Source organism: Anolis carolinensis, chromosome 4 (genome assembly GCF_035594765.1).
Source record: "Anolis carolinensis isolate JA03-04 chromosome 4, rAnoCar3.1.pri, whole genome shotgun sequence".
NCBI lineage: Eukaryota > Metazoa > Chordata > Lepidosauria > Squamata > Dactyloidae > Anolis > Anolis carolinensis.
The window spans coordinates 82,968,637-82,994,646 of NC_085844.1; the positions used below are offsets into that span (position 1 = coordinate 82,968,637).

The 26,010-nt window shown below is 40.3% G+C and overlaps 1 protein-coding gene across 2 annotated transcripts in view; it reads left to right on the top strand.

Moving 5' to 3' along the window:
* The window catches only part of hmcn1 (hemicentin 1), a 312,600-nt gene that overhangs the window by 38,146 nt on the left and 248,444 nt on the right, over positions 1 to 26,010 (top strand). For both annotated transcript variants that reach the window (XM_062980741.1, XM_062980742.1), the window contains exon 2: positions 17,881 to 17,951. In XM_062980741.1, coding sequence (XP_062836811.1) covers positions 17,881 to 17,951 — 71 coding nt within the window. The remainder of the gene's footprint in view (positions 1 to 17,880; positions 17,952 to 26,010) is intronic.

Genomic DNA, 26,010 nt, shown 5'->3' on the forward strand with positions numbered 1-26,010 from the left:
ACCGAATTTACATTGGCTAGAAAAAGCTTGGATTTGTGTAAGCACATAGTCTACATTAGGAAACCGTTTCAGCATTACATAATGTCCTTGAGTCTATTTCATGACTTTTTTGTCTTTGCAATGTCCAAGTACTTTGCAGGGGACTCTTAGTGTGAGGTTGGCTGAAGCTACACTGTTTGGATTTTGCATTGTGTATTCTGATAAAATGGATATTGTACCAAAAAAAGCTGCCTTCCTCAAAGTGTTGCCTCCAGGTGTTTCAAATTTTAACTGTCATAATTCCTCACGATTGGCCATCTTCACTGCAGCTGATGAGAGGTGTAGTCCTAAACATCTGTAAGGCATTAGGTTAGTGGAGGCTGGCTGAGAAATTCTGTGATGTTGACTTAAGGCTATGGCTATTTAAATTGTTATAGTTCTTCTGGAGTTACATAAAATGGTTGTTGTTGTTGTGTGATTTCCGACTTATAGCAACTCTATCACAGGGTTTTCTTGGCATGATTGGTTCAGATGGGTTGTCTTTGACTTTGAGGCTGAGAGTGTGTGGCTTGCCCAAGGTCACCAAGTGAATTTCCATAGCTGAGTAGAGATTTGTACCTTGGCTTCAAAGTCATAGTCGGATACTCAAATCACTATACCATAATGGCTCTCTGTATAAGATAATAGAATAAAATAGAATGTTATATTAGCACAGAACTATCCTATGAAACTAAAACTATTTTGCTACCCCCCCCCCCCCCCCCACAAGAAACCTCTCATTTTTGCTAAGTAAAGCAGTAAGTTTCAACCTAAGGTAATTCAGAGTAATTTCTGGATGAATTTTAAGACATGTTTCTATATTGTTGGATCCAAGCCTTAATTGTGCAGATGCGCTTCTAGTCACCATGGAGATCTGAGCTCACATTTGGATCCAGAAGCAGATTTGCACTTTCAGGGAGAGTATAACCCTATGCAGCACAAGATATGTGTCTGTTCTCTGATCTGCCTTGTAACTGACCAAGAGAACCTCTATATTGCACTTTTAACTTCCTCCATGTTTACAAGTTTCACTTAGTGCACTTTTGACCAGCCCATCCTTATGTTTTATTGCTGCGTTTTAACTTTGTCTTATTAATGGTTATGATTTTATCGTATGTTTTAATTTTCATTCATGTGTTTTCGGTATTTGATGTTATTGTATGTATGCTTGTTTTGTATTTGTAAGCTGCCCCGAGTCCCTGCGGGGAGATGGAGGCGGGGTACAATAATAAAATTATTTATTTATTTATTTATTATATTATTATTAATTGTGCAGATGCGCTTCTAGTCACCATGGAGATCTGAGCTCACATTTGGATCCAGAAGCAGATTTGTACTCTCAGGGAGAGTGTAACCCTATCCAGCACAAGATATGTGCCTGTTCTCTGATCTGCCTTGTAACTGACCAAGAGAACCTCTATATTGCCTGAATTAAATTTCAATGTGTTCACCCTAATCCGGTTTATTATGGATGATAACCACCAGTTTAGGACCAAAGCAATGTTCTTGGATTGAAGTGGAAATGAATAATGGAACTGGGTGTCATTTGCATACTGATGACACTAAATCCCCAAATCCTGGGCAACCTCACCCAGAAGTTCTATAGAACTGAGCCTTGAGACAGCCAACAACCTAAAGATCAAGCAATTGAATAGGATTATCCTGGTACCACTTTCTGGATTTGTTCCTTCAGCAAGGAAAGGAGCCACAGTAAAATGGCATCTCCAAGTTCTATGCTAGAAAGGTGGCCCAGAAAGTTACCATGGTTGATGATATCAGTGTCTACCAAGAAGTCCAGAAGAACAACAGGGACAGACTCCCCCATCCAGTTCTTGACATACGTTGTCCACCAAGGCAATTTATGTGTACTTACACACATAAATTGCCTTTATTTATTTATTCGCCCCGGTGGCGAAGTGCATTAAAGGACTGAGCTGGATACCGAAAGGTCCCAGGTTCAAACCCTGGGAGCGTCGTGAGCGGCCGCTGTTAGCTCCAGCTCCTGCCAACCTAGCAGTTTGAAAACATGCCAATGTGAGTAGATCAATAGGTACCGCTCCGGTGGGAAGGTAACGGCGCTCCATGCAGTCATGCCGGCCACATGACCTTGGAGGTGTCTACAGACAATGCCGGCTCTTCGGCTTAGAAATGGAGATGAGCACCAACCCCCAGAGTCAGACATGACTGGACTTAATGTCAGGGGAAACCTTTACCTTTAACCTTTTTATTATTTCTCCATCTTAGGTAAAGATAAAGGTTTCCCCCTGACATTAAGTCTAGTCATGTCCGACTCTGGGGGTTGGTGCTCATCTCCATTTCTAAGCCAAAGACCTGCCTTTGTCCATAGACACCTCCAAGGTCATGTGGCCGGTATGACTGCATGGAGCTCCATTACCTTTCCACTAGAGTGGTACCTATTGATCTACTCACATTTGCATGTTTTCGAACTACTAGATTGGCTGAAGCTGGGGCTCCCCGGATTCAAACCACCGACCTTTCGATCCACAAGTTCAGCAGGTCAGCTGTTTAATCCACTGCACCACCAGGGGCTCCCATTTCTCCATCTAGCAGAGGTCTATTCTAACTAACAGTCCTGCAGAGCCTCAGTCAGACATTTATCTAAGGTCTCTTCTACACTGCCATATAATACAGATTATCAAAGCAGATAATCCATATAGGGCAGTATAGAAGAGGCAATTTCTTACTACTACAGAGCTTTTTGAGGTCTTGATCACCACATAACCAGGAAAAAAGAGGGGTGAACTGGGCACAATTATTGTGATACATTAAATGAAGGTAAACAGTAGCACATTGTTGAGTTGGGAACAAAAATATAAGGTTCTGAAGTAATGGGAAGATGTAACATTGCTGATGAACAATAGCAGGAGTTAGAGACAGGAAAATCTATCTCTCACATTTTTGTTGCATTTCTCAGAACTCCACTGGCATTTTCATCTTTTCCCATATTTTCTTCTTCTTGTGTATGCTTTTTCCTAAACTTTAGTTTTTGAATGTATATATCTTCTCAATTCATACCTTTAAACTTAACAACAACATCATCAGTGACAGCAACAAGCCCTGCAATTACATAAAATGAAAATGAGATGGGGAAGGAGAAAGAAATCAGCATAGATTATGGAGCAAATCTTTAATGTTATGAGATCCATTAGCTTGATGGGATATATCGGGTCTGTGGAGAAGAAAAGACCAATAAAGCAGTTTCTTAGAAAGGTCCGTTTTGCTCTGCTTTCCTTTTGTTTCATTTATGTAGCCTGTTGGGAAGGCTGCTGGAAAACCATAGGCATGAAATTGCAACATATGACAGATTATCTCTGCTATGTTTGGAATAGTTATTCTCAAAAGAGGTTCTTTAGCCACATCATATTTGTTTCTAATGCTACTATAGCCTTACTATAGAGATGATTCGTTTGGAGACCTAGGATTGCTTTTTAATAAATACTCTTAGTAAGATGTTTTGAAAAGGCATGAAGGACCCAATTCAGAATTTCCCACTGATGGAAAGCTTGACCGTAACTCCATCCAGCTAAAAGATTTTCGACTTCTCCCCAGCCTTTGGTGTAATGAAAGCAATTTCGAGTATTGTCAGAGTCAAAAAGTGTTGAAAAATGAAGCTTGCCAAAAGCTACAATTGCTTATTTAATCTAGAGCTGCAATTCAATACACACTTACTTGAAAAACAGATTCAGTGGGACTTAGTTCTGGGTCAATGAGATCTGTAAAGTTGCAACCTTCAATTTACCACTTATTTGCTATATAAGTTGTTCAAGTATTCAGATCTCTTCAAAGCTAAGTAATGAGTACATGAAAGAGAGACTGTCAGGGAGCTGTATAAAATATTCTTCTAAGTTTGGATCCAGCCCTAACTACATTTCATTTAGTGCATACACCATTTGGTTTTTTAAAAAATGTATATATTTCATAACAATATCAATATTCCTTAATATAATACCGTGTTTCCCCGAAAATAAGACCTCCCCAAAGAATAAGACCTAGCAGGGGTTTGGGGGGATTGCCAAATATAAGGCCTCCCCTGAAAGTAAGACCTAGCAACTAAGGCTGCAGCAGAGTTCCATTGGGAAGCATGGCTGCAGGGCTAAAGCAGCACTCCTCATACACACACCGGAGGGAGGGAGGGAGGGAGGGAAAGTGCTTGCTTTCTGTGCCTCCCTCCCTGCCTGCCTGCCTGCCTTTCCTTGCCTGTCCCCCAGCCGAGGCTTGAAAAACCTTCCGTGGCTGCTACTGCGCTGCCGTTTCTTCCTTCGGAGACAAGGCCATGCTGACCATGCTCCCTTGCTTCCCAGAGGCTTCTGATTGGCTCCTGGAGCCAGGGCAAGGGAGGGTGGGAGGGAAGGAAGGAAGAGGGCTTTCGTCCTGCTGCTTCTGCCCTTAAAGGTACAGGACGCATTGGGATTCTCCTCTCATCCTTATTCCTATCCTATGCCATGAAACTGATTATTTTATACTATTATTCTATTGCCATATTATTATCATCATATTCTGTTACTATTATTATATCCCATTATTATATTATCCTATTAATATATTTTAAATCATTATATTATATTTTTCTATTATTATTATTATTATATCATTATATTATTATTCTATTATATTTTCAAATTATTATATTATTATTCTGTTATTATTAAATTCCATTTTATGTTACCCTATTAATATATTTTATATCATTATATTCTATACTATTATTCTATTATATTATCATATTATTATTTTATTATTATTAGCATATTCTGTTATTATTATTATATTCCATTTTATATTATCCTATTAATATATTTTATATCATTCTATTCCATTCTATTATTCTATTATATTATCCTATTAATATTATATTATTATGCTATTCTGTTATTATATCCCATTATTATATTATCCTATTAATACCATATTATTATCATTTTCTGTTATTATTATATCCTATATTATATTATCTCATTAATATATTGTATATAATTATATTATTATTATATTATCATATTATTATTATAGTATATTATATTATTCATCATTCATGACTACATTGAAACTAGAATAGAGAGAAATCAGTGTGGAAATCTTGTGAAACCTAAATTGCAAGAGGTACCATAGATTGTTGTACATGGAAATAATGGTAGTAACAAGAAATTCTTGATAGGATTCATAGTTTGTCTGGTTATGCTGGTTTGTGATGACAACTACTTTACAGTATATAATAAATGTTCATTTTGTTGTTCAACAATAAATGTGAGCTCTTCTTCATGGAAAAATAAGACATCCCCTGAAAATAAGACCTAGTGCATCTTTGGGAGCAAAAATTAATATAAGACCCTGTCTTATTTTCGGGGAAACAGGGTACATTTTACAGAGCTTGGAAACATTACCTTTTGGACTAGATCTTCTAGAGTCCACAGTTGGTGCGATCAGTTGTGATGCTGATGGGAAGAGTCTGACAGCTGTAGTAAAAATGTAACTTTTCCAAGCTCTGAAGTTTTAGAAGGTCTTTTCATGGATATACAAATGTTAATATAATACATTTTATGCAACTTTGTGATTAGAGAATGCTGTCATCAACTGTATCAGAAGAATTGGAGAAGTGGTGAGGACTGTGCTTTGGTTTGTACAGTCAGCCCTCTATATTCATGGATTAATAATACTAATATTAAGAATGATAATATAATAACTTTATATGTCGCCCCATCTCCCCGAGGGGACTCGGGGCGGCTTACATGGGGTCAAGCCCAACATATACAATAAAATGCAGCAATATAAAATACACAGTATAAAATACCACAATATAAAATATATAACAATCACAGTGAAAACAACAACTTCAACAGGGTAAAAAGCATAGCAATTAAAAGAGTCGATATCATGGTGCTTTAGTTCATGATCTTGGAGGAGAGGAAAAAATTATAATTATGTAATGGATTAGAAAAACTAATCATCCACAGCATATATATGTTTATGTGTATACACACACACACACACACACACACACACACAAAGATAAAAAATAAAACCTTGATTTTGCCATTTTATAAAAGAGACACCATTCTATTGCACAATTGTATATAATGGGACTTCAGCATCTACAGATTGTGATATCATGGGAGATCTTGAAATCAAACACCAGTGGATGCCCAGGGCACATTGAATAGTGTTTTGGAAGATGTGAGTTAAACCAAACAAACCAAATCTTGCCATATTTTTTTATTTCTATCCTTACAGAATCCAAGCATGTTCAGATGGTTTACATCACTCTCCACCATTTCTATTGCGGTATTGTTAATAATAATAATAATAATAACTTTATTCTTATACCCCGCTCCATCTCCTCGAAGGGACTCGGGGCGGCTTACGTGGGGCCAAGCCCGGAACAACAATATAAAAGCAAACGCAAACAATACAATACATCAATCAACAATAAAACATCAAATAACGATAAAACAGTCATAAAAAGTCACATAAAAGATAAAATCTTAAAATCCCAAGGATCTGGGTCAAGGTGCAAAATGTGTCGAAATCGTCAGGGAGGAGGGATTTCCCAGCAGTCATAGTCTATTAAAGTGCAATTACTGGGGAAGGCATACCTGAGGGTCTAATACTGAGTAAACAAACAGGTCAGTCCTACGAGGATCACTTATCAAAGGCCTTCTGGAAGAGCCAGGTTTTCAGGCTCCTCCGAAAAGAGAGGAGGGTAGGGGCCTGCCTGATCTCCCTGGAGAGCGAGTTCCAAAGCCGGGGGGCCACAACAGAGAAGGCCCTCTCCCTCATCCCCACCAACCGGGACTGTGAGGGTGGTGGACGCGAGAGGAGGGCCTCCCCCGACGAGTGGAGAGATCGTGCGGGTTCATAGGGGGAAATGCGGTCTCTAAGGTAGGTAGGTCCCAAACCATTTAGGGCTTTGTAGGTAATGACCTGCACCTTGAATTGGGCTCGGAAAATAAACGGCAGCCAATGTAGTAGTGAAGTATTGTACAAATCCGCTCTGAGTCCTTCGGTGAGAGAGAGAGGGCAGGATAGAAAACAAAGTAAATAAATAAAAATAAAAGATTAAAAAGTTATGAGTTTGATTTGGTAAGATTTTGGAAGTTATGGTAATAAATGCTATACTGAAGGTTAAATTATCCACTTCCCTCAACTATTCGATCAAGTGGCACTCGTGTGGTATTAGTGATAAAAACTGGAATAAAGAAAAGGATTCAACAAATGACCTCACTTTCCAAGAAGGTAGCCTTTCTTCTTTGCTCATTGGGACTACATTCCAAATATATGCTCATATGATCACCACCTTGGTTTTATTAGACTGAAGCAAACATTTTGGGATTTGGAATGTGTTTTTTTAATATTTTAACTTTTTTGTTTTGTTTTGGTGCAAGCCGATTCCTTTCCCCAGCTCTCTTTAAAAAGCAGCATAATTAAACCCAGCTTCAAAATTGGAGCCAAAAAATCTGAATAATCATAATGTTATGTAGGAAGAAATGTAATAGCATATGACACACTTCTGACTATGAACCACTTGGCTACAAGAACCTGATCTAGGTCAATTGACGCTATTTAACCTTTAATGAGCTTTCCACAAACTTCAGAAAGAAGTCTTTGTAAGAAAAGCTGTATCCCATTATATATAATTATTACTGCAGTAAGTGCATAGCACTTCTCATCTTGTTTATCTGGTAAAACTTTATGTAACGTGTTCCTAGGGTTGTACAGAAGAAGAAACTCAGCTAGGATTGTGGGTATTTATTGTAGGTTTTCTGTCAAGTGAACTGAATGAATTATATTTGCATATATTTACATGAAGATCTTATTTTTTGTTTGATGGGAGAAAGCAGTTTAAAGCATTGTAAACTTTACTAGGGTATATATTTGACTGGTAAAGAGCATTGGGTCAGTAAACTTCTAAAGCATAGTCAAATAATGGTTGTGTGTTTTTCAAGCATTACATTAATTAAAGTAGCGACTGAATAGTAAAATAAGCCCATTATTGTAGCCAATAGGATCCAACTTTACTGCTGTATGACGCTGTGGAAATGCCCCTTTTATTTTTAAAGGCTGTGTTGGTATCGCACAAGCGCTCACAATTTTGAATGGGCTGTTCAAGGTTTGAATAAAACCACAGTGACAGACAGCATGTTCCTTCGGAGAGCAATTTTTTTTTTCTGCTCTCTGAAGGAACATGGAGGCTCAGCATGAGAAGATAGGCCAATAGTTCATGAATTGGCCACAGCAGTTTTGAACACAATGATGGTGTGAAATATTTGCAATCTCACACAGCTTCAAGGGTTCCAGAGTTTTTGTTTCTGATGTGCTAATTAGAAAAAAACAGTTGGTAAACTGCTAAGGCAAAACAATGCAATTGTTTGGATTTCACTTTTTTTGTATTTTTGACAATGTCAGGCCAGGCTTTTGCAAATGTTTTACTGAGCTTCTTACTGAGATTAATAAGATGGTTTTAAGTCAACAAATACTTTTAAGGTGGAAAGCCAATTTTAACTTTTGAATTTTATTTTGTGATCATTATTTTTAGGTGGGAAAGCGTGAGGAAAGGTAGTATTAGTGGGTGTATTGGTGGTATAAGTGATGATATAAGTTATAATGATACTTTTTGGCTGAAAACTTTCCCTCTCTCTTTCTATGCATAATATATGTGGTTTAAAATTATATAGATTTAAAAATGTAACTTAATCAAATAGTAACAGCAATGTTTACTAGTAAAGAAATAGCTTAAATATAACATTTAAAGGCAATTTTGGATTTACACATTAACCCATCATTCAGGCTTGTTGAACCAAATTTTAGCAGGTAGAAATGAGTATCTGGACAAGATGCTCTCTCCTTGTCCTTCAGCTTCTCACTTCACAATGCTGACATTCTTGTCTAGTTTAATCTTGGTTAATAATGATCAGATGAATAACCCGCTCCCATGAATTCTAGAGCAACATGAGTGTAGACTGGAAATAGCAACAAAAAGAATAGAGAAATGCAAATTAATAAAAGGGTGAAATGGTATCATTTATAGCAGTGTGGTCCAACCTTTAGTTACCAGAGGGCCAATCAAACTTTAGCATAGGAATGTGAGTGCAAGAGACATTCCAGAAAGAAAACAAATTACACATTGTATTCAAAAACTTTTATTAAAATATTTTTTCCAAATGTTAAATTAAAATATTTTTTCCAAATGTTAAATTAAAATATTTTTTCCAGTAAGAAGGGCAAGGGCCAACAAAAATGAATTGGTGGGCCGCATGCGGCCCATGGGCTGCGGGTTGGACCACACTGATTTATAGTATTGCAATGGGCTATTTGGGTTGTACAAGCCAGCAATTGACTTGGTGAGTGTGTTTTGTTGGTCAGTTCTTGACTTTTATCAGTGCTTCAGATACACAAACACCAGACTAGTATGACCTTATTTTACTGGCTGTGGTCATGGATAATTATGAAGTTTTTAGAAATGCTGAGGAAATAGTAGAGGGAAAAATAGTAGAATTGTTGGTATGTATATCCTTTGAGATGGGGCTTTAATGGACTGTCAAGGCCAAAGGAGAGTTGGCAGGACTTTTGCTGTGATATTTCTCCCAGTAAAGCAAAGAAAGTGTTATGCCTCTGCTGCTTAGATACAATCTCTCGGGATACTGGTGGGTTTTCATGGCATTTTTTACACAGCATGATGGAAATGATCTAAGCAGCTAAAAATGTGTAGCAGAGTTACGTAGGTTTTTTAAAATGTCTGTTCAGAAACATTAAAGACATTTCAAAGAAACAAGTTTTCATTTATACATGTGAAAATTGGTACATGTTCTGTTTCACATTTATATATAAAGAAGTGGGGCCCGCAATGATAATGAAATGTTTCTGAATGTGTCTTGTCTTCTAACTGGAATGTTACCCATTCAGCATCCATCCACCATGAAACAACATCTATAGGCAAGAGATGCTGAACAGTGAACGGTTACACCCTTCCAGATGTTCTTCCTGCATCCTTCAAATGTTTCCCTTTCTTAGAGTACAGAATTATATATTCCTCCTCCTCCTCCTCCTCCTCCTCCTCCTCCTCCTCCTCCTCCTTCTCCTCCTCCTCCTTCTTCTTCTTTTTCTAATTCTTCTTCATTCACACAGTCGTTTCCGACTCTTTGTGACCTCCTAGACCAGTCCATGCCAGAGCTTCCTGTCAGCCATCACCGCCCCCAGTTTCTTCAAGGTCAAGCCAGTCACTTCAAGGATACAGTCCACCCATCTCACCCTTGGTCGGCCTCTCTTCCTTTTTCCTTCAATTTTCCCCAGCATCATGATCTTTCCAAGCTTTACTGTCTCCTCATGATGTAGCCAAAATACTTCATCTTTGCCTCTGATATCCTTCCCTCTAGTGAGCAGCCGGGCATTATTTCCTAGAGGATGGACTGATTGGATCTTCTTGTGGTCCAAGGCACTCAGGATTTTCCTCCAGAACCAAAGTTCAAAAGCATTTATCTTCCTTCGCTCAGCCTTCCTTATGATCCAGGTCTCGCATCCATAGGTTGCTATGGGGAATACCATTTCTTTGATTATGCGGACCTTCATTGCCAGTGTGATGTCCCTGCTTTTCACTATTTTATCGAGGTTTGCCATTGCTCTCCTCCCAAGAAGTAAACGTCTTCTGATTTCCTGGCTACAATCTGCATCTGCAGTGATCTTCGCTCCTAGAAATATAAAGTCTGTCACTGCCTCCATGTTTTCTCCCTCTATTTGCCAGTTGTCAATCAGTCTGGTTGCCATGATCTTGATTTTCTTGATGTTTAATTGCAGCCCGGCTTTTGCACTTTCTTCCTTCATCTTGGTGATAAGGTTCCTCAGTTCCTCCTCACTTTCAGCCATCAGAGTGGTATCATCTGCATACTTAAGGTTGTTAATGTTTCTTCCAGCAATTTTAACTCCGGCCTTGGATTCGTCAAACCCTGCATGTCGCATGATGTGTTCTGCGTAGAAGTTGAATAGGGAGGGTGAAAGTATGCAGCCCTGCTGCACTCCTTTCCCAATCTTGAACCAGTCTGTTGTTCCGTGGTCTGTTATTACTGTTGCTACTTGGTCTTTATACAGATTTCTCAGGAGACAGACAAGGTGACTTGGTATCCCCATACCACCAAGAACATGCCACAGTTTATTATGATCCACGCAGTCAAAAGCTTTAGAACAGTCAATAAAGCAGAAATAGATGTTTTTCTGAAACTCCCTGGCTTCCTCCATTATCCAGTGGATATTGGCAATTTGGTCTCTTGTTCCTCTTTCTTTTCTAAACCCAGCTTGTCCATCTGGCAACTCTTGCTCCATGTATTGCTGGAGTCTACCTTGCAGGATCTTGAGCATTACCTTACTGGCATGAGAAATAAGTGCCACTGTATGGAAGTTTGAGCATTCTTTAGCGTTTCCCTTTTTTTTTGGTATGGGGATATAAATTGTTTTTTTTTTCCAGTCTGATGGCCATTCTTGTGTTCTCCATATTTGCTGGCATATGGCATGCATCACCTTGACAGCATCATCTTTCAAGATTTTAAACAACTCAGCTGGGATCAGCTTCTTATTCCATATACTTATTTCATATACTTTCCTACATTTCTTTGCCTATCGCCTATTCTGCTTTGGTGGAAAGAATAGTAATTAAAATTACCTTAGGAATGCTAGGAATTATATTAGTTATTTCATTATAACTGAGATAGTTAACATGCTATGAGTACTCTTGTGTTGAAAATGTTTAGATTTTGACTATTTTAATGTATTTAAAATGTTCAACATCTAAAAATATTTTTTTAAAGGAATTATATTAATTCTTGGGCATAGGCCTAGTTTTAGTCCCAACTAGGGTAGAGCTATTGAAGTTGACAAACAAATACTCTTCATACAGAGACTTTGAAAGTGGATTTAAGTCCCGTGTCCCAACAGAGTTTCATGTATCTCTAGTTGAGAACTACTTTGACCAAGACCCCTTTTCATTGCTAGCATTATTTAGGCATCTTAGGTAGGAGTGAATAAATTTCTTCTTTCTTGTTCATATTTATTCTTCTCCACCTTACAGATTGTTTTCTTTGTGACAAAACCAGAGGAATTTCTAAAGTAAACTTTGCACATGGAGCACATGCATACAGTTGAAGCTCTTAGATTTTTTCTGGTCAGACACATCAAGATTTTGCTTGGTGTTGAGCTTCATTTGGAAGAGCCCAGTATTTGTTCCTTTATGACAACCCACTTCATGTGGCGTATGTTGTTTTGATGATCATTAGCAAAAGTTAATTTGAAAACAGTGCAAATGCCACGATGGCATCTGCGAATTACAAAAACACTCAAAATGATTTTGTTGTCAGTTTATTAAGATATTTATTTATTGAGATCATTTCCTGTTTGTTTTTTACTGAGGGGGTATAGGCTTCCAATTTATGTTTTGGGTGGAAGGATCAGCATTCTTATGAGCTATCAAATCTATTGGCAGATAGTGTTATGCGGCAGTGTTTGGTCAGTTGCTTAGGGACCAGCCCAAACACCATCTTGGTTGTGTTAACTTCAATTTTGTGTTTTTTTGGTTTTGAAAGACAAGGCCTTGTTCAACGACATGTAAGTATGGCTTAAGGAAAAGAATTCTTGCATATGCAATCAATTTGGTAAAAGAAGTTTTAAAATCCCCAAAACTAATTTTGATGATTGATATTTATCCTTTAGTGTTGCAACCAAAGAATAAAGTTCTAACATTCATCAGTGTGAACATTACAAGTTAATGACATATTGAAATCAGCTATATTGAATTCTGGTGCAGAAAGAAAAACCAGGCACATAGGTAGTTTGTGTGTTCCAGATAGATAGCTCTTTGTGTTTATCAGTCAAAAGATACTACTGTGTTTCCCCGAAAATAAGACCTCCCCAAAGAATAAGACCTAGCAGGGGTTTGGGGGGATTGCCAAATATAAGGCCTCCCCTGAAAGTAAGACCTAGCAACTAAGGCTGCAGCAGAGTTCCATTGGGAAGCATGGCTGCAGGGCAGAACCAGCACTCATTCATACACCGGAGGGAGGGAGGGAAAGTACTTGCTTTCTGTGCCTCCCTGGCTGGCCTTTCCTTGCCTGTCCCCCAGCCGAGGCTTGAAAAACCTTCCGTGGCTGCTGCCGTTTCTTCCTTCCTTCCGTCTCCCTCCTGGCCATGCTGCCTTGCTTCCCAGAGGCTTCTGATTGGCTCCTGGAGCCCGGGCAAGGGAGGGTGGGAGGGAAGGAAGGAAGAGGGCTTTCCACTCGTCCCCAAGGCTCCTTAAAGGTACAGGACGCATTGGGATTCTCCTCTCATCTTCCTATCCTATGCCATGAAACTGATTATTTTATACTATTATTCTGTTGCCATATTATTATCATCATATTCTGTTACTATTATTATATCCCATTATTATATTATCCTATTAATATATTTTAAATCATTATATTATATTTTTCTATTATTATTATTATTATTATTATTATATCATTATATTATTATTCTATTATTATTCTATTATATTTTCATATTATTATATTATTATTCTGTTATTATTAAATTCCATTTTATATTACCCTATTAATATATTTTATATCATTATATTCTATACTATTATTCTATTATATTATCATATTATTATTTTATTATTATTAGCATATTCTGTTATTATCATTATATTCCATTTTATATTATCCTATTAATATATTTTATATCATTCTATTCCATTCTATTATTCAATTATATTATCCTATTATTATTATATTATTATGCTATTCTGTTATTATATCCCATTATTATATTATCCTATTACTACCATATTATTATCATTTTCTGTTATTATTATATCCTATATTATATTATCTCATTAATATATTGTATATAATTATATTATTATTATATTATCATATTATTATTATAGTATATTATATTATTCATCATTCATGACTACATTGAAACTAGAATAGAGAGAAATCAGCGTGGAAACCTTGTGAAACCTAAATTGCAAGAGGTACCATAGATTGTTGTACATGGAAATAATGGTAGTAACAAGAAATTCTTGATAGGATTCATAGTTTGTCTGGTTATGCTGGTTTGTGATGACAACTACTTTACAGTATATAATAAATGTTCATTTTGTTGTTCAACAATAAATGTGAGCTCTTCTTCATGGAAAAATAAGACATCCCCTGAAAATAAGACCTAGTGCATCTTTGGGAGCAAAAATTAATATAAGACCCTGTCTTATTTTCGGGGAAACAGGGTATGTATTCTTTAATATATTTTTCTATTAAGAAAAAGAACCCCTCCCCCCAAATGGAAAGATCCTGGAGATATAAATGAAAGACACAGCCCAGTTCCAGTTAACACTGAACACTGAAAAGTAAAATCTTTATCAGAAAATTCCCTTTATCTTAGGTAACCATATTGGCCTAATATTCAGTTCAGCTAGATTTGACCTCCTTTGGCCAGTGGTTCCCAATCTTTGGTCCTCCTTGGACTTCAGCTCCTATAATTCCTAACAGCTGGATTTCTAGGAGTTGAAGTCCAAAACAACTGGAGGACCAAAGGTTGGGAACCACTACCTTAGGCCAATGTGTCAAGTCAACACGATTCAATATGACTACTCTGGTATGGACTAATAATTGGGTTATATCACAGAATTGACATGAAACTTTTAAACTTTTCAAATAACCACTTGTTATGTATGCTAGATTTAAGGAATGCAATCTCTACATTCTTTCTCATCATAAAAAATACAAAACATCTGTAAGCAAAAAAGGTGACTTTAATTAATGGCAGATGTATAGTAGGGTAGATGTATAGTAGAGAGTGCTCCAAGAGCCCTGGTGTAACAGAGGCCCCTTCTACACAGCTGAATAAAATCCAGATTATCTGTTTTGAACTGGATTATATGGCAGTGTAGACTCAGATAATCCAGTTCAAAGCAGATAATGTGGATTATTTGCTTTGATATTCAGGATTATATGGCAGTGTAGAAGGGTCCAGAGTGGTGGTGAAAGAGGGCCCTGTCTTCAGGTAAACAAAGCCAGACATTCCTGAAGTAAAGGAAAGCTGGTGGAACCTACAAAAACACAAAGACACAGATCAGTTTGATAAGGAAAAGGTGAGAAAATGTGTGAAGAGAGGATTAGCTTGGGGGGAAATCATTGAAAAGGAAGAACACCAAGATCAGGAGGAGGAAATGGTAAGATGGAAGGAGTGGAGGAATTAGAGATGTTTGTAATGCCTTTGAATTTATCTGCAAAGAAGAAACAATAAATACTCTTTCAATAAATAACAAAGCCTGTCGGGTTTGTTAGTTTAGTGTCCACCAGAGAACTGTTAACACTAGCTTCAACTACTGCTTACTGAAGTGGAGTTCCTAATTTTGCTAAAGGTGCTAAGGAAGAAAGTAGCAAGACTGGTTTGGCAAATTCTAAAGATGCAAGCTGAGGCTTTTCTGGTTCCCCTTCCCAGAGGAGATGGTCAGTGAGTGACACCCGGTCATCAACCCAGTCTGCTCACATCTTGCAAACTCGGGGCCATGGCTTCTTTTATTGAAACTGTCTGCAGTGTGGTTTTCTTCTTTTTCTGCTTCCTTCAGCTTTACTGAACATTATCATCTTTTCCAATGAGTCATGTGGTATTATGATATGTCCACAAGGTATGAATGTTGTTGTGGTGGCCATAAGGTAAATCTATCATGGGGTTTAGTTGGCAAGATTGCTTTTTGACCTCATCAGACGGACTACTCTGCCCATTGTAGGCCATTTGTTCTCCTCTTTCAGCACAGAGTCCATTACACAACGCACGTACATTTCCGGCCGGGCTCTGTGCAAAAAGGGGAGAGCAAGCAATGTACACTATCTCATGGGAGGCTTCCCATGCTGCCTTCAGAACAATGGGATGAGATCCCAGGTAAGTCAGGTGATGCAGGGCATGGGGCAAAGGTCCCCCATGACCCTGATTGTACCCCATGGAGTCACCATGATTGTTGACAAATCCATTAGGCAATGTGATAAGGTCCTTTGTGATAAGGTCCTTTGTCTTCTGATAAGGCAGAGGCAGAATGACTTGCCCATAGTCATCCAGTGGTTTTCCCTGGCTGAATGGGAATTTAAACCCTGGTCTCCAGATTCAGTCCAACATTCATATCACTACACCACACTGACTGGCTTCTAGGGAGCGTTCAGGCTTAGCTTGTTCTCTCATTTATTAATCTTGTTGACATACAATGATATCCATAGAACTCTCACACTTTATTTCAAATTAGTTGATTTTCTTCTTATTTGCTTTCTTCTCTGTCCAGCTTTTACAACCATACATTAAATACTGAAATACTATGATAATTACTTATTTAAAGTATTTAAATTACCCTTCAGCCAAAAAGACTACCAAAGCATTTTACAAATTCAGCAGATTCCGCACCCTCAAGCTAACATTGTCCAATGATATCTCTTTCCACCTGAAGATCTTACCTAGTTCCTTCTGTGTCTTAGAGGCTTGTCTATACTGACCAAAAAACCTTGCATTAGTTCAGAAGTCATTATTTGATGCTTATATGATGTCCAAGGATTACTAGTTCTTAATGTGGGGTTAGATGGACTGGACTGGTTTAGCACCTTGCTAAGGAAAATTGGAAATGTTCTGTAATGTTGGCAAAAATCAAGAGCAGCCTCTACTTTGGGCATAATATGGTCAGCATGACCAGATCCGATGTGGAGCAGTTCACTGTCAATATGGGCCAGTGACACAATCCCTTTTCCCTGTGTTGATATGCACGGGAGAAAAGGGACATCACTACCCTGTTTCCCAGAAAATAAGACATCCCCTGAAAATAAGACCTAGTAGAGGTTTTGCTGAATTGTTAAATATAAGGCCTCCCCTGAAAGTAAGACCTAGCAAAGTTTTTGTTTGGAAGCATATCCGTTGAACAGAACACCGGAGCATGAAGGATCGGTAAATGTACGTACCATAGATTGTTGTACATGGATTCATAGTTTGTGTGGTTATGCTGGTTTGTGATGACAACTGCTGTACAGTACATAATAAATATGAATTTTTCTTCATGGAAAAATAAGGCATCCTCTAAAAATAAGACCTAGCACATCTTTGGGAGCAAAAATTAATGTAAGACACTGTCTTATTTTGGGGAAAACACGGTATTGTAGCTGCAGAGCTCAGGGAAAAAATCTTGAATTTATGGGATATTTCCCATTTATTTGTTTGTGGGTTATTATTATTATTATTATTATTATTATTCGTGTCAGGAGTGACTTGCATCAAGTCGCTTTTGGTGTGAGAGAATTGGCCGTCTGCAAGGATGATGCCCAGGGGATGCCCGGATGTTTTTGATATTTTTACCATCCTTGTGGGAGGCTTCTCTCATGTCCCCGCATGGAGCTGGAACTGATAGAGGGAGCTCATCCGCGATCTCCCCTGGTTGGATTCGAACCTGGCAGCCTTCAGGTCAGCTACCCAACCTTCAAGTCACAAGGCTTTAACCCACTACGCCACCGGAGGGTCCTATAATGTGGGTCATTATAATGTAACTGAAATACCTGATGTTCTTTGTGAATAAAATTTAAGCTGCCATATTTTGTTTTTCAAGAATTCAACAGGGTAAAATGAAAGGATGCTGAAAAAATAAAGTGTATTTTCTTAGCTGGGGGAAGTATTTTTATTGACCTACCGAAATGGGACATTATTTCAGAACAAGGCAGTCTGACAAGTTATCGTTTATAGGCTATCTGTAATTTATGGTGTTTCGTGTCAACATCTCAGGATTCTTTTAAAGTTATTAACTCTCTCTGGGTTTTCCTTGGAGACTGACTCGTTTTCTTTTTCTTTCAGAAATCGGTCCTGTAACAATTACCACAGATCCAAAGAAATTTCAGTATGAACTCAGGGAACTCTATGTTCAGGTGAGTAAAGACTACTTTTAAAGTTCAAACTGAGCACTGAGGCATTGGAATTTTAGAGAATTCACTTTCAATTCTTCCTAAGTTTTACCTATCCCTTATAATTGACCATGGCTACCTTGAAGTCCTGTTTACTGGTATTTGAGTCCTTGATGAAGTATATTGATTTGGATTTGTAATTTTATGTCTATTTTTAATAGAATTGTTCTGGTTTTGTCTTATGAGGCTGTTTATTATGTTTACTATGTTTAACTTTGTTGTATGGCGTTTTTTGACAATTGAATGTTTTTTATGTTCATGTTGGAAACTACCCTGAGTCCCTTGAGGAGATGTACTATATAAATAAAGTTGTTATTTGAAACACAATAAGATGAGTCCACAGCAGACATTCTGCTGGCTGTTGAATTTGACCACATGTCGGACATTTCCCAAGTGTCTAGGATTGTGTGATGTATCGGCGAATAATGCGAGCAGATCCCAGCAAGGTGGCCTTATTATTATTATCATCATCATCATCATCATCATCATCATCATCATCATCATTCCCCAAAGAGTTCATAGAAGAGAAGAGAGAAATAAAGGGCAGCTATTCCCTCAACAAAGTATCAGTTGTACTCTGAGTCTAATAACTGTAACAGCTATGTCATACCTGTATTTGCATATATTTACATAACTGTCATGCATTGTGGAGAATCTGGCATGGTGATTGGGGAACCTTTTTGCCCAGCTTCCCCTTTACCTGATCCCATGGAGGGAAGCATCTGCCACCTATGCAACATGGGAGCATGCGGTATGTACTGGTTCCTCTCCATTTGCACAACAGAGCCCTGCTGGAAGTACCTCTACTTTGTGGGATGGAAGCCAGTGGGCTCCATGGCGCAAATCGAGAGGAAACGGTGTATGCCACTCAAATTATGCGATATGATGAGGTTGTGGGAATTCTTAGGTTCTTCAGTGTGACTCTTTAGTCAGCTTACTTCAGTCCTGTTGAAGGACCTGCAACAGGACAGAATTCGTCTCCAGGGCCAGATGAACTACATCCACAAGTGTCAGGCTTACTTCAAAGGACCAGTCTGAACGCAGATCAAAGACAGCTGCTCTCAAACACAATCTTTATTGAAGAATACATGACTTTGGAAAAGTCGAGAATGACCTAATGTTTACATACATCTAATTTTATCACTTCTGATGCAACGTAATATCACACGCAAATATCATCATCAAACCCCACCTTCTGGATCACATTTCCACCAAGGTTTCTATCCCCCCCACACTACAGCAATTATAATTGTTTATACTTTCACCCCTGAGTTCCCAGGCTCATTTTATCTTCTCCCGCCAGGTGCTCGCATGTTTATGTTATGAAGTCAGATTCAGGGCTTGGAAATTCAGCCCTGGGATCTGGCTGCATGACATGGCGCCCCCGTTTTCTTCGTCCTCCTCTTCGGTTCTTCTTTCACCATAGTCCTGAAACAAATCAAACAATAACTCTATGGGTCCATTTTGTCTAAAGTCCCCATATATTTTTTCAGCAAGCTGCGATGGAAGACTGGGTGTATTTTCCCTAAACTTTTTGGCAATGCCAATTGGAAAGTCACTTCATTGATAACACCCTGTATTCTGAATGGTCCAATATATTTGGGGCCCAGTTTTCTTGAAGGTAACCCCAATTTGATGTTTTGGGTACTTAACCACACTAGATCTCCTTTATCTAATTTATCGCCTTCCACCCTCTTTCTGTCTGCGAACGTTTTATACTTTTTGTGTGCTTCTTTTAACGAAACAGTCACTTGATTCCAACATTCCATCATTTGCGTTTTCCATTTCCCTGCCTCTGTTCCTTCATTTTCTGTCCACCTCGGCAATTGGGGTAAAGGTTGTATTTCATACCCGTAAACTACTTCAAAGGGGGTTTTGTTTGTTGCTGAATGTATAGTTGAATTAAAGGCTAGTTCCGCAAACGCCAACCACCTAGACCAGTCATTTTGTCTCATGTTAGAGTACATTCGAAGGAACTGCCCAAGCGTTTGCTGAGTACGTTCTACCGCCCCGTTTGTCATGGGGTGAAAAGCAGAACTTAAACTCCTTTCTGCTCCTAGCATTTCCAAGAATTTTTCCCAAAATTTTGCTGTGAATTGTACTCCTCTGTCACTGACTACTCTACTTGGACATCCATGTAATTTGTAAATATGGTTTATGTACAATTCAGCTAGTTTCTCAGCCGATGGTAGCTTCGTCAGTGCTATAAAGTGGGCCTGTTTAGAAAACAGGTCTAATACTGTCCAAATATAACGATGTCCTTTGCTGACTGGCAGTTCTCCCACAAAGTCCATAGCTACACATTCCCAAGGCCTGGTAGGTTCCGCTACTGTCTGTAACAATCCCATAGGCTTCCCTCCTCCTGATTTATTTCTGGCACAATCATCACATTGGACAACATGATTCTTTATGTCCTTCCTCATTCCTGGCCACCAACAATGTTTTGCTATTGCCTTTGTTGTTTTGGTAATTCCTGTATGACCAGCGCTCTGGTTGTTGTGAAAACGATGCAGAATCTTAATCCTTAATATTGCTGGGATATACAGTTTCTTGTTTACAAACCAAAATCCCCCCTTCTGGTCCCCCTTTTCCGCGTTGGACGCGATCCATTGATCTCCTTTATAAGACTGTTTTAGTTCATTTCCCCAGTTATCTTCCCCGCCGAGTTCGACAAAAGCCGTGTCCTCCTTTTGGGTTTGTGCTCTTGTCCTGACAGCTAAGCCCCATTGTTTGTCAGAGAATATTGTCCCCTCCTTTGCTGTGGTTAGGCCTTCGTGTTGAGGCATGCGTGAAAGAGCATCTGCCAAGACATTCTGTTTCCCTTGAAAAAACTTTAATTGGAAATCGAATCTGCTGAAGTATTGCGCCCATCTGATTTGTTTGGGGGACAATTTTCTAGGAGACTTTAAATACTGGAGATTCTTATGGTCAGACCAAATTTCGAATGGGATTCCGCTTCCTTCGAGGAAGTGTCGCCAGCATTCTAAGGCTTTTAATATGGCTAATGCCTCTTTTTCCCATATTGGCCAACTCTTTTCAGTTTCGCTGAACTTCCGTGACAAATATCCACAGGGTTTTAAGTTCCCATTTTGATCCTTTTGCAATAGCACTGCCCCGTACGCACAGTCTGAGGCATCGCAATGGATTATGAAAGGGCTCCTGATATCAGGGTGTTTTAGGATGGGTCCTTCAGTGAAGCATTCTTTTAAGGCCTCGAATGCCTTTTGGCATTCTGGCGTCCAACTCAGTTTGGCGCCGGGAGCTTTCACTTTTGCTGTCTCCCCTTTCCCTTTTGTTTTTAAAAGTTCTGTAAGGGGTGCGGTTATTTGTGCAAAGCCTTTTATGAAGGGTCTGTAAAAATTTGCAAACCCCAGAAATGATTGTAATTGCCTCCTTGTTTGAGGCACTCCCCATTCTTTCACATCTGCTACTTTAGCTGGATCCATAGCTAACCCTTCTGGAGACATCCGATATCCCAGAAAGTCAATTTGAGTTTTATTAAATTCACATTTGGACAGTTTTGCGTACAGCTTTGCTTCTCTTAGTCTCTGCAAAACTTCCCGGACCAATTTTACGTGCTTTTCCTTATCTTCAGAAATGATCAAGATATCATCAAGGAATATGAACACCCCTCTGTACAATAACGGGTGTAGTATTTCATTTATAAGCTGCATAAAGCAGCTGCTTCCATTTTTTAACCCGAAAGGCAAAATTTCGTATTCAAAATGGCCGAATGCGCAGGAAAATGCGGTTTTCCAAGTATCCTCCGGTTTGATCCTTAATTTATGATACGCTTCAATTAAATCCAGTTTAGTAAATATGCTCCCTTTCTTCAATACGGTAATTAAATCCTTGACTAAGGGCATAGGGTATTTATTGTCCTTGGTAATTGCGTTTAAATTTCGATAATCAATGCACAATCTTAGGGAATTGTCTTTCTTTCTCCTAAATAACACTGGAGCCCCGAGAGGAGAATTAGATGGCTTAATGAAGCCTCGAGCCAGGTTTTTATCAATGTATTTTCTCAATTCCTCCTTCTCTTGCACAGACATGGGATACACTTTTGGTTTTGGTAAGTCTGCTCCGGGGGTTATTTCAATCCCTACTTCTATATTTCTTTTGGGAGGCAATTTACTGGCCTCTTTCTGATTGAAAACATCCGCAAAGTCTCTGTATTCAGGTGGCAATAGCTGTGGGTCTATTTCCCCTGCTTCGTCTTCCTCGTCCTCCTCTTCTGCAATTTTGCTTATCTCCCATTGCATCTGCTGTTCTTTAAATGCTAAGCTTTTTCCTCTCCAATCTACTTCAGGATTTGCTTGTTCGAGCCATGGTATCCCCAATATTACATGGTATGTGGCAATAGGGGCTATCACAAAGGATATTCTTCCTCCCCATTTGCCTATTTTGCATGGAACTCCCCGTAATTCCTTTGTAGATACTTCCCCAGCAGCGACTGATCCATCTAGCTGCGAAAATGCAATTGGGGAGTCAAGTGCCATCTGCTGGCATTTCAGCGCTCCTGCTAATTCTGGGGTTATAATGTTCCTAGAACACCCGCAGTCTACAAACGCCTTGCAGGTGGCCCGATTTTCTAGCCCCGAGAGGCAAATTGGTACTACTATCATGCGTTTGTCCCGACTCACCAATCTTTCCGAAGATTCTGGGGCCTGCACCTCCTCCTCCGCACGCCTCCCGGTTGCTGGCTTGGGCTTTGGGGCTTTTGGCGGCTCCCCCTTCCGGGCCCAGCATTCCGCTGCTCGGTGGCCCGTCTTCCCACATACAAAGCACCCCGGTTTAGGTTTGTTGTCGTCTCCTCTGGAGGGAATCCCCGGCCTCCCTCCGGGTCTTTCTTGCTTCCTCGTTTCTCCTCGACCTCTCGCCACCGGTCTTTGCTGGCCGCTGCTGCTCCTGAAGCGCTTTACTTGTGCCAGGGTAGATTCGACGCGCCCCGCTAGTTGAATCCATCCCTGGAGCGTCTCGGGGTCGTCTCTGTGCGCTGCCCAGCTGAAAATCTCGGGGCGTAGTCCCTCTTTAAATAGTTCCACTTTGGTTACTTCAGACCACTCCGGTACCCTTTCCGCGAGGTGGAGGAATTCCTCTGCGTACTCGGGCACCGTTTTGTCCCTCTGTTTTATTCCTTTCAGCTGGTCTCGAGCCCTCAATTGCTCTAGCCGGTCTCTGAACCGGTTCTCCAGTGCGGCGAGGAAGCGGGGCACTGACCTCAGGCATGGGTCGCGTCTGGCATGCAATTGCACATACCAGCTGGCTGCTCCTCGCTTTAGTGTGTTGCCGATGGCTCGAACCCTGCTTGCTTCGGAGGGAAATGTGTGTGCGTTGTCTTCCATGTATCCTCTAATGCTAATTAGAAAAAAGTTCAGTTCCTCTGATTCCCCTCCGTATTCCAGCTTGAGATCTTCCCTTCTAGGCATCCATTCTGCAGCCCTTTGATATTGTCTGGGCGGCATGGGGAAGGGTTGCATCAGGTTTCCTCGGGTGGCTCCTTGGAACACGCCGCGCCCCACTCCGGTGGTCATTCTGCGCGGCTCCTGGAAGTCTGCCGCCGCTGTTGGCTCTTCCGCCCATCCGCATACTGGCCTAGCTGTAGCCCCCTCATCTCGCCTTTCCTCGTCGTACGGCACATCCTCCTCCTCTTCCTGGACCCCCCGCTCCTCTCCGCCTTCGTCTGCGAATCCACTGGACCCGATCCCTGGCCCCAGTGGCCTTTCCACCCCGACGCCCATTCGGGGGGTTGGGAGCTCTGTTGGAGACGGCGGCCTCAGGGTCCCCAGGGCTCGCTGACGCTCCACTTCTCGCGCCATGCTGTCCCGGAACTGCAGCTCCTGCCAGTATTCCTCATCTCCCTCGTCCCTTGCCGCCACGGGGCTCTGCGTTGACGCCCGCTGGCCCCTCTGGCTCCAATCTCCTTCTTTGCTTGGTTCTCTCTCGGCGCCATATCGGCTGGCCTCCTTCTGGAGATTCTCTTCCAATAATGGCACCAATCTCCCCACGGTTTCCGACAGCCTGGATAAATTAGTTTCCAGGATGGATAACCGCAGGGCCACGGTCTCCGGCATACTTCCTCCAGATCCCCAACTGGTTTCTGCAGCTGCAGAGACGCCTCTTCCGAGCCTGGGAATTCTCTGGGTCACGCCGTTCGGCTTGGGGTACCCCGTAGAGGAAGCTATGGCTTGCAGCGTCTCTTCTCTCTTCGGCCGGGCCCCTTGCAAAGGCCTCTCTGCCTCATTTGGGCTTTGATCTTCTTCCTCGCTCATTATCACTTCACTGCGAATTCCGCAGGAGGGTGAGAAATGGGATTCTCGACTTTAATGTCAGGCTTACTTCAAAGGACCAGTCTGAACGCAGATCAAAGACAGCTGCTCTCAAACACAATCTTTATTGAAGAATACATGACTTTGGAAAAGTCGAGAATGACCTAATGTTTACATACATCTAATTTTATCACTTCTGATGCAACGTAATATCACACGCAAATATCATCATCAAACCCCACCTTCTGGATCACATTTCCACCAAGGTTTCTATCCCCCCCACACTACAGCAATTATAATTGTTTATACTTTCACCCCTGAGTTCCCAGGCTCATTTTATCTTCTCCCGCCAGGTGCTCGCATGTTTATGTTATGAAGTCAGATTCAGGGCTTGGAAATTCAGCCCTGGGATCTGGCTGCATGACACACAAGCATTGAAGGAACTAGCAGAAGTCATTTCAGAACCACAGGCAATAATATTTGAGAATTCTTGGAGAATAGGAGAAGTCCCAGCAGACTGGAGGAGGGCAAATGTGGTCCCTATCTTCAAGAACTGAAAAAAGAGGGCCCAAACAATTAAAGTCCAGTCAGCTTGACATCAATACCAGGAAAGATTCAGGAACAGATCATTAAGGAGGCAGTCTGCAATCACTTATGAAAGAATGCTGTGACTACTAAAAGTCAACATGGATTTCTCAAAATCAAGTCATGCCAGACTAATCTTATCTCTTTTTTCGATAGAGTTACAAGCTTGGCAGATACAGGGAATGTTGTGGGTGTAGCATATATTGCTTTCAGTAAGGCCTTTGGCAAATTCCCCCATTACCTTCTTGCAATCAAACTAGTCAAATGTGGGCTAGTCAGTACTATTAATAGGCGGATCTGTAATTGGTTAAGTGACCGAACCCAAAGGGTGCTCACCCATGGTTCTTCTTCATCCTGGAAAGAAGTGACTAGTGGAGTGCTGCAGGGTTCGGTCCTGGCCCCAGTTCTGTTCAATATCTTTGTTAAAGACTTGGATGAAGGTTTAGAGGGTGTGCTTATCAAGTCTGCAGATGACACCATATTAGGAGGGATAGCTCATACTCGAGAGGACATGATCAGAATGCAAAATAACCTTAACAGATTAGAGAAATGGATCAAAACTAACAAGATGAATTTCAACAAGGACAAATGTAAGATACCACACTTAGGCAGAAAAAATGAAGTGCAAAGATACAGAATGGGGAAACCTGGCTCAACAACATTCAATGTGAGAAAGATATTGGAATTTTCATGGACAACAAGTTGAACATGAAACAACAGTGTGATGCAGCAGCTAAAAAAGCCAATTGGATTTTGGGCTGCATCAAAAGGAGTATAGTGCTAGATTGAAGGAAGTCATGGTGCCTTTGTATTCTACTTTGGTTAGACCTCACCTGGAATACTGTGTCCAGTTCTGGGCACCACTATTCAAAAGAGATATTGACAAGAAGGAAGGCGTCCAGAGGAAGGGGGGGTTTAGGGGTTCAACCCCCCCCCCCCCGAAATTTTTCAGGTTATAAAAAAACCTAGTTTACTCATGAATTTTAACTGGTTAACCAAATCCCCATGCTAAGTATATGAGATGCAAAACATTGTGAGTCCCTCCAGGCACTATCTCAAGCAGATATTGACAGGTCTGAACCCGGGGGCAGGTGGGTCAGGGGTTCAACCCCCCCCCAAATTTTCAAAACCCCTCCTGAATTTTTTACTGGCTACGGCCGTGGATACAT